The sequence below is a fragment of the Penaeus chinensis genome, chromosome 34 (genome assembly GCF_019202785.1).
Source record: "Penaeus chinensis breed Huanghai No. 1 chromosome 34, ASM1920278v2, whole genome shotgun sequence".
NCBI classification, from domain to species: domain Eukaryota; kingdom Metazoa; phylum Arthropoda; class Malacostraca; order Decapoda; family Penaeidae; genus Penaeus; species Penaeus chinensis.
This window is the reverse complement of record NC_061852.1, coordinates 11,888,573-11,898,572: the sequence shown is the minus strand read 5'-3', so window position 1 is coordinate 11,898,572 and position 10,000 is coordinate 11,888,573. Positions and strand designations below refer to the sequence as shown.

General features: G+C 37.9%; 2 protein-coding genes across 2 annotated transcripts in view; both read left to right on the top strand.

The window, feature by feature from the left end:
- LOC125043951 overlaps positions 1-3,604 on the top strand; it is a 5,074-nt gene extending 1,470 nt beyond the window's left edge. The window contains exon 2 of the mRNA XM_047640351.1: positions 2,586-3,604. Within this exon, the coding sequence (XP_047496307.1) occupies positions 2,586-3,317 (732 nt within the window). The 3' untranslated portion in view covers positions 3,318-3,604. The remainder of the gene's footprint in view (positions 1-2,585) is intronic.
- A 1,846-nt stretch (positions 3,605-5,450) lies between these two features.
- Positions 5,451-7,148, top strand: LOC125043903 (putative nuclease HARBI1). Its single transcript, XM_047640278.1, has one exon. The coding sequence runs from the start codon at positions 6,134-6,136 to the stop codon at positions 6,644-6,646; it is 513 nt and encodes a 170-aa protein (XP_047496234.1). The 5' UTR covers positions 5,451-6,133; the 3' UTR covers positions 6,647-7,148.
- Positions 7,149-10,000: the final 2,852 nt, after the last annotated feature.

Below are 10,000 nucleotides of genomic sequence, written 5' to 3'. Positions count from 1 at the left end.
GGCGACCCGAGGAAAGGGGAAGGGGGGAGGGGGGGAGGATTATATAGTAGGTCAGTACCCCCTCCCGCCTCCTCTTGTCAATCTGTCAAGCGCGTCGTCTCATTATCGCTGTCAAACGCCTGTCTTGGCGCCGTCTTCATTTCATGGTGGGTTTCATAAGTAGATCAGGGGGTCACTGAGACAAGGCAGTGGGTAGGCCACATTAATATGTTACATACTTGGGTTTTGTACATGCATATGCATATTAGATTTACATTATATCGAATGTGCGTGCGTATGAACCCACAGCTCAAATGCGTCACATCATTAGAATACGAAACATGACCAATAGTAACCACTGATCTCTTTTGTAGTTCACGCAAGTTGTGGAAACTACACGACACTAATTGGCGTGATGGCGTTCCTAATATCGCATTCTGGTTCGTCAGCTGTTTTCTCCCGCCGAAGCATAACCGCGGCGTAAATCATCACCGCCAGCGTAGCAGTCCATTTGTGGTTTTAACGACGTAAATGTACAAAACCGAGATTCACTTGCCTCTCCTCCCGCGGTCGAAATAAGTAATTTACAAAATTCAGGAGTAGATCACGAAATTGAAAATGTTTAGGAAAAAAAAAAATATATATATATACATATATATATTATCGCTTCAAAAGGAGAAAACCCGTTCAAAAAATCGCTCAAGAAGAGAAAGTCCTCAGCTGGAGGAAAGCCGTTGGTGAAAGGCAGTGAAAGTAAGGGTCTCACCTTGTAAGGCGGAGGCAGGTACCACGACCCTTAGATACCAAGGTCAAGTTTCGCTCCAGAGCATTGTCAAGCAGCTTTCGCGATCCCTTCAAGAACGAAATAAACCAAAGGGTAATATAATGTGCTCAATTCTCCCCCCTTTTTTCTATCCCGTAACGCTTGTTTGTCATAGTCTAAATGCGCCTAACCTAACGATCATTATGACACCGACCCATCAAGCGAGGGAGATGCAAGAATGACCATCGGAATGGGGAAAAAGGGAATTTCCAAATACGCAATTACAGCCGCCGAACCACGACCGAAGCGGATGGCTGGCTGAGGGGATTGCAACACTAACAAACATCAGGAGAAAGTGAAGTGAAGGGACCAGCTGCCTAACCGACCGACCGCCGCGCGAGTGGCTGGTCATTGCGATGTGACTTCCTCTTGCTGTAATGATCCGACGTCAGGCTTCTTTTTACTTTCTACTTCTCCCCCCCCCCCCACACCTCCTCTCCCCCCCCCCCCTCTGTGTGTGTGTGTGTGTGTGTGTGTGTACATATATGTGTATGTGTGTGTATATGTATATATATATATATATATATATATATATATATATATATGTACATTTATGTGTATGTGTGTGTGTGTGTATATATATATATATATATATATATATATATATATATGCATGTATATCGCTCTGTGCCTCGTTCTCTCTTTCTTCCTTTTCTTAATTCAGTACATTTCTCTTTACTACACTTTACTTTGTGTTAGTGTTGTTTTTCCGTGAGAGAAACTCTTGTTAATTAATATCACACGTTCAGACAAAAAAAAAAAAAAAATGAAAAAAAACGGTTTTAAAACTCGTTCATCAAATCTCCACTTGTACTTGTTTTTACATGCTTTATTTTTTGGATGTTTATCATTTAAAGAGACTGGCGAGAGTCGCTCGTAAATTGCGGTGCGTTCCAGTAACGACATTGTCGGAACGAGCCTGACGATCCGCCCGCTTTCACCCCGGATGTTCGGAAAGTTTCACTCGACTTGAATTTTCCTCTTTATAAATCAAACTAGCTCCTACCTGTCCCTCTAGGCTTAAGAGGAAGGTCGTATTTGTTTAAAGAGCTAAGATAAATTAAATCGAAATTAGATCAGGTCAGAAAACATTCCTCAATAGAATTCTTACAGGGTAGAATGCCATGGTCATAATCAACATTCCAAACGAGTGACAGGCATCGCAGCCTTCACTCTTCCAGTCCCTTCGTCACCCCTTATGGCGCCGCCTCAGCATGATGATTAGTCGAAAGTTCGGCGGAGGATGTCTCGAGAGGGAGGGGGGGAGGGGGAGGTAATCATCCTCTGCCACTTTCACTTCCTTCACATTCCATCACGGAGAGACCGTGTTAGGGCTAAGGGCGCCGGGGATGAATGACAGTGTTTAGGGGTTGGGTTTTAAGGGCGGGCCTTCGGGTAGCCATAAAGCTCAGGGTTTCCTCCGCGGCCTTGTCCAGGTCGCTTTGTCGCTACGTAACAACACGTCCGCGGGAAGCCTCTTGCTGGGCGCTTTCTCCTCCCGAGCGCTCGACGTGTGGCGCGGGGACGAGTTAGGAAGTTTTTGGTAGTCGTGATTATCCTCTAATATCATTCTGATTCATATATTTACATTATATTTTAGGAATGTAAATACAATTTGCTTGTGTCGCTTAGCACAGCTAAAGGTTTTGTTTGGGTTTAGAACTCTGCTCCCATTCAACAGTCATTCACGTAGCAATGGAAGAAAATGAGAATAAAGAAGAAATGCGTCCAAAACACACTCCTTACCTCGCCCATCGCTAACGACCCCCTCTCTCTCCCCCAGATGATCCGGACAGCTGTGTTGGGCGTGATTGTGGCTCTGGCGTGCTCTGCCGTGGCTCTTCCCGATTATGGGGCCTCCCCCGGCTACATCAAGGTGGAGTTGGCCTCCTCATACGGACCACCCAAGGAGGAGGCGTGCTACCCCAAGTACGTGACGAAGACGATGACCAAGGACGTACAGGGCACCCAGGCCCACTACGCCACCGTGACCAAGGAGGTTCCCACCACCAACTACGCCTACATCACCGAGACGCTGGTGGCCCCCAAGACCATCATCCAGTACTCGACGATGACGGCGTACGCTGAGCCGGCCATCCTGACGGAGACCAAGATCCTGTACGACACCAAGATGGTCACCATCCCCGTCTACATGACCGAGTCCGCCTACGGTTACAACACCGCCAAGCAGTACTTCACCGAGACCACGGCGGTGTACGTGACCAACACTGAGACCCAGAGCTACCCCATGACCAACATCGTCACCAACACCGGCTACGAGACCAAGGCCTACTACGTCACCCAAACCAAGGTCCAGCAACAGTACGTCACCATGACAGTCAAGAACCCCTACTACGTCACCCAGTACGAGACTCAGGTCAAGCAGGAGTACGTCTACAACACCGTCACCCAGTCCGTCAACGAGTACGTCACCATGACCGTGTACCAGACCGTGCCTGAGTACCACACCGTCACCAAGTGCTCCTCCACCATGATGTACGGATATGGTTACTAGACCCAGCGCCCCCGAGCCGCCCTCACGCCCCCAGCCCCGGACATCTGCTGTACGCCCGCCGCCCGCCTCACTGCGGTCCGCCCCCGCGAGGTTCTGCTGGCAGCAACCTTGCGGGCGGCCTGACATCGCCCAGCGCGGCCCGCAGTGAGCGCTCGTGTGGCCCGGACCGCCCATCCGGGCCGCACACGGACCACAACATCGGTCCATTGTAAATATCTATTTTTTTTTGCCCATTTTGATATCACTTGTGTAAATATATTGTAAGAAAAAAAAACTATTCTATGCATTTATACCCTTAAACCTTACGATCTAAAAAACGGAAGAGCTGAGAAAAGGAAAGCAATTTAAAGAAAGTTGATTGAAAGAACTATAATTTAGAAGAAAGTTATTTGTTCAGATTTATTTTGGTATAGGAACTTCCCTTCTATTGAATGAAGATCTAAGGAAGCTCAAAAGAGAAACAAATAAGCAAATAAACATTTCTACAAAAAAACAGCAAAAATGTTAACAACAAGCAGTCAAGATGAGTTGACAATTATATGAACAATACAAAAAAAACAGACCGTGAAAAGAATAATCAGAGAAAATTACCGTCACAATGAAGATAACAATAGCAATGACAACCATAATGACAATGACAACCATAATGATTGCAAATAGCCCATAATTCCCTTCGATAACAAGTCAAATCATCCTCGATCTAGATAACAATACTATTACAAATAGGCCTATCACCACTACCATTAACTATGTATAACGATAACACTATTAATGCTTACGTGATGATGATGGTAAGTGATAATAAGAGAATAAGAATAGGCAAATTGATAACAGTGAAGCAATAGGAAAACTATATTTATCAAAGAGGAACATAATAAAAACAAAGGTTAAATCGGTCTGAAAGTTTTCGAAAGAATATATATAATAAAATCAAATTAGAATTATACATTTCATAGTGTTGCTGAAAACGAAATCATTACTGATAATAATTAGTGAGGATAATGATAATGATAATGATAATAATAATAATAATAATAATAATGGTAGTGATAACAATGATAATAACAATGGCAATAACTATAATAATAATAATAAAAATAATAAAATGAATAGTAATAATGATAATGATAACAATAATAATGATAATTATTGTTATTGCCACTATTATTATTATTATTATTATTATTATCATTATTATTATCATTATTATTATCATTATTTACTATCAACATTCTCATTATTATGATAATAAAAACAACAATAGTAATAGTCCCGAACAATACCAACATTAATGATAATAACAATAATAATAATAACAATAATAATAATAATAATAATAATAATAATAATATTAATGATAGGAATAGAACTAATGATGAAGATAATAGCAGTGATAATAATAATGATATCAATAAAAATAACGATAATGATATTAATTATAACAATAATTTTAAGAACAATAATGGTAATAACAATGATAATAATAATAATTATTATTATTATTATTATCATTATTATTATCATTATTATTATTATTATTATTATTATTATTATTATCATTATTATTATCATTATTATTATTATTAATTATTACATTTTATCATTATTATTATTATTATTATTATCATTATCATTATTATTATTATTATTATTATTATTATCATTATCATTATTATTATTATTATTATTATCATTATTGTAGTAATAATAATAATAATCATAATAATAATAATAATAATAATAATAATAATGATAATTATAATAATAATAACAATAGTTATAATACTGATGGAGATGGTAATGATAATAATGATAATTATAATAATAATAATAATAATAATAATAATAATAATAATAATAATAATAATAATAATAATGATGATGATGGTGATGATGGTGATGATGATGATGATGATGATGATGACAATAATAATAATAACAATAATAACAATAATGGTTATAATAATAATAATAATAATAATAATAAAGACAACAACAATAATAAAAATAATCATGGTGATAAGAATGATAATATTAGTAATAAGAATAAGAGAGAAAAATAATTACTACTACTACTACTACTACTACTACTAATAATAATAATAATAATAATAGTAATAATAATAATAATAATAATAATAATAATAATAATAATAATAATAATAATAACAATAATTATAATAATAACGACATTGACAATGATAATAACAACAATAATAGTAATAGTTGTAGCAGTAGTGCTATTATAATGAATCCTTAAAATGAGACCTATTATTTCGTCTTCTACAAGTAGTGATAGTTTTTTTTTGTATAATTCATAATCATGTCTCTAAGCATCATTGGTTATATACATTCTAGCGTAAGTGATCGCTTCGTTTGAATTGTAAGCGGATTTCTTAGTGGAGTTGCTGGCAGGACTCAATTACGTGAGGTAATTGATAATAGCATTTCCCCTCACAATTTCAGTTATGATATTTGCTTCATCTAAAGTTCACATTGTCATCCGTTCACAGTAACTTTTTTTGTTTATTCACTATTAATCACACTAATACAATGGGCGGTATTCATAAAGAAAAGGATATGCTTATATTTGCAAAATATGAAGGAAATCCTTCTACTTGTATTCATAAACATTTCAAGCAAAAGCTTCTACTTTTAGAGCAAAAGCATATCCTTATAATCACATAAAAGTAAATGGTTATACATAAAGAAGACCCATTACTTCATATAAAGAGCATATGCTTCGAAAAAGCTGAGTCTGGTCAGTAGCAGATGCAGTTCGAAGAGAAAGGTTGTTCTGTCCGATTCTCAGCACGATGGCAGATTTTGTGGATGTGAGGCATGTTAAACAATACATGCCCCGTTTACCCACACTTGATCGTGATTTCAAGATGTTATTCCGTTTTGAAGAACAAAATGTACAGTGGCTTGCGGACAGATTTTTAGGCACCAATGAAGAAACTCGGGGAGGCGCCTTGTCATCTTTCCATAGAATGAAGATATGTTTGCGTTACCTCAGTGATCATGGCTATCAAAAAGGTATCGGTCAAGAACTTGGTGTTAGCCAAGCAACGGTATCACGGACTGTGAATACAGTAGTTGATAGCATAATTGCTCATGCGAATGAATGGATAAAGTTTCCAACTACCAACAGAGAAATAGTAGAGGCAAAACAGTTATGGCAAAGGAAGTATAAGTTTCCGACAGTTATTGGTGTCATCGATTGTACTCACGTGGGGATACTGAAACCAAAGCTGCATGGAGATGAGTACATTAATCGAAAAGGCAAGTCTACTCTGAATGTTCAAGCCACTTGTGATGCCAAATAAATGTTCACTAGTGTTGATGTTAGTTGGCCTGGATCCGTGCACGACTCAAGGATATGGAGAAATTCACAAGTGTGTTTACAATTAAGAACTAAAGCTAATGCTGTGCTACTTGGTGATGACGGATATGGAATAGAGCCATGTCTCATGACTCCATATCGAAATCCTACATCCCCTGCTGAGGTAAAATATAACAAGCTTTTAAAAAAAGAGAGAGTAATAATTGAACGATGCTTTGGCCAACTGAAACGTCGATTTCCTATCTTACAATAGTCGCGTGAAGTTGGAAAATGTACCGAAAATAATCGTTACCTGTGTCGTGCTCCATAACATTGCAAAAACTTTAGGTGATCCTGACTTCGAGCCAGCTGAAGAGATACCAGAAGATGAAGAAAACCATGACAACAATCGTGATGAACTAGCTCTTCGCCAACAGGGACAGGAAATCAGGAACAACTTGAGCATTGTAATATACAACTTTAATAATTAAAAATAATGTTACAACTTACAAGGCATTTCTTAACCAAATTCGCTATTTATGAAATTAATGAAGTCACATTTTTGGAAAATGAAATGACATTTTCTGTTTAAACTAAAAAAAAAAAAAAAACTTAACTCAAATAACAGTTTTGTTCTGTTTAAACAAAAAAAAAAAAAAAAAAAAAAAAAAAAAAAAAAAAAAACTCAAATAACAGTTTTTTCTGTTTAAACAAAAAAAACGTAACTCAAATAACAGTTTTGACTTTAAACTAAAAGAAAAAAACTCAAATAACAGTTTTTTTCTGTTTAAACTAAAAAAAAAATAACTCATATAACAGTTTTGACCTTAAACTAAACAAAAAAAAATTACTCAAATAACAGCTTTTGATGAAGTTTTTTTTACAACATATAATACGTTTGATTTCCGTCACAAACAGTTTTTGGTGTTGATTTCTCAGGCTGCTGCATCATTTCCAACTTCTTTTCGTAGTATTGTTGTTGCACTACTTAAACTAAGCGCTCCCGAAACACGAGTCAACCTTTAACTTCTGCTTGGAGGATATCCTCGCAAGTAAAAGGTAATCATTATGAATATGGAAAGAAAGATTTGCTTATACTTCTACCTTTTGCTTCAGAGAATTACCTTGTACTTCTACCTTATGCTTACAAGGATATCCTTCATGTTTATGAATATGGCCCAATATCTTGTATTAAGAGCATTGCATAAAGTCTCAACGATGGTTCTTTGTTTTATTTTTGCAATGGGCATGGGAATCATGATGATCTCTCAGCTTAGCAGCTGCATTTTTAATCTTCAACTGATTTCATATTTGTAATAATGGACAATGAGTATAAAATGGTATTAATATATTCCAAGTACTTTTGGGCTTATATGCTCTCATTGTATAACTAGTCTCTTTCCTTTCATATATTTTTCCCATAGGTAATTACACGACTATATAGAGAAAGATTTGCATTTTGGAAATAATAGTACAAATGAACGGTAGTAAAGCGTTTAATTGTTGTGTAGTAAATGCCACTATGATCTGTTACCTGCTTACGGTTAGACGCCAAGTGACGACGTGCGATACTTTATAATACTATATAATGGTTAATGGTTAATGGTTAAAAGCAAAATAAATGTGCTAGACATCTAAGGTCATGTAGCACTATAGTAAATGGTAGTGAAGGGTGGTTGAGTTAGTGATTAGTTGTCAAAGTTGGGCAAAGGAATTGACGAGTAAATGGGTTCAGGTTGGGTAAGGTAATGTATAGGGGTTAGATCAAATGAAGGATATATATGCATTTGAGGAATGAAAACTGGTTGTCAAAGCAGAAAATGTGAGAAGTTGTAGGAGGGATCACGAAAAATCGGTCCCATTTGGCTGGGCTAAATAGATTATTTAAGAATTTTGTAGAGATGGGGGTAGTAGAAGGACGGGGGCATGTGGAAGAGGGAGTAGTGTTGAGGGAGGTAGTGTTATGGGGAGGTGGACAACAAGGTTGTAAGGTAGTAATAAGGGAGGATGTGGTAGTTGATGAAGAAGGTTGCGGGGGTATAGTTGATGAAGAAGGTTGCGGGGGTATAGTTGTTGAAGTTGAGCATGTTGGGAGTAGAAATGTCTCCTGGGGTGTTGATTAGGGTGGATACTGTACTAGTCGGCATTGAGGAGGGGGTATTAGTTGTAGTGTTCAGAGCCGTGGTAAAAGGAGAGCCTGGGGTCAGGGAATCGGGCGAGTTTGAATTGGTGGAGCTATTTGATGAAGTGGCAAGCCTCATTGCCTCTAATAATGGTATGGTTAATGGTTATCCATTGTTGGCCATGATAAGCCTGGAGTATGTTGGGGAGAGAAACGGTCCACCCCCAGGGTCGCTTGAGGGGTAAGGGCTAGACAAGCAGGGGAATACCGTGCCCATGGCTCCCTCAGCCCGTTCAGGACTGGCACAAAGTCAGCCTTTCATCCTTTCAGCACGGCTCTCACACCTTAGGAAGTGGATAGTAGAAGGGGTTGGTGAAGGGACAGAAAGGAAAAAGTAGGAGGGGGGAAAAAAGACCATGCAAAATTTGTTGAGTCGAGGGCTGAATCCCAAGGTTGGGGAGTTCCCCCAGCATTGGGTCCCAGTCTCCGCCTCCTAAGCCCCCCCACGACAACAACGGGCAAGGGATTGGGGGGGATAATACTATATAAAGATCTTCATTGTCTGTGGCGCTAACAGAAGAGGATATGACCTCCTGTGTATCCGGATTGAACGAATATAAATACTGCTAAACTGGAAACAATTTGTTTTGCATTTACATTTTGCGTCTAGTAAATGAGACCTATGAAACTATTTAATAGAATACGTTTCAATAAAAAACGTTCTTGCTTTTTTTTTTCTCTCGTCTTCGTTTTGGGAATACGCTACCAAAAAAAAAAAAAAAAAAAAAATCAACATCCCTTTTATTATTATGTAGTAACTCCATTCACAGATACTACAATCACTGAAAACTTTAGGGTAGTACATTGCGTGACGTAGAAAACGGGAATGAAGTGAAAAAAAGCTATTCCTAAAAGTTAGTGTTTTCTGTCAACGAAAAGAAAATGGTTATTGATGGAGATGGAGATGGAGATGGAGATGGAGGATGGAGATGGATGATGGAGATGGATGATGGAGATGGATGATGGAGATGGATGATGGAGATGGAGGATGGAGATGGATGATGGAGATGGATGATGGAGATTGATGATGGAGATTGATGATGGAGATTGATGATGGAGATTGATGATGATGATGATGGAGATTGATGATGGAGATTGATGATGGAGATGATGATGGAGATGATGATGGAGATGGAGATGGAGATGGAGATGGAGATGATGGTGATGATGGTGATG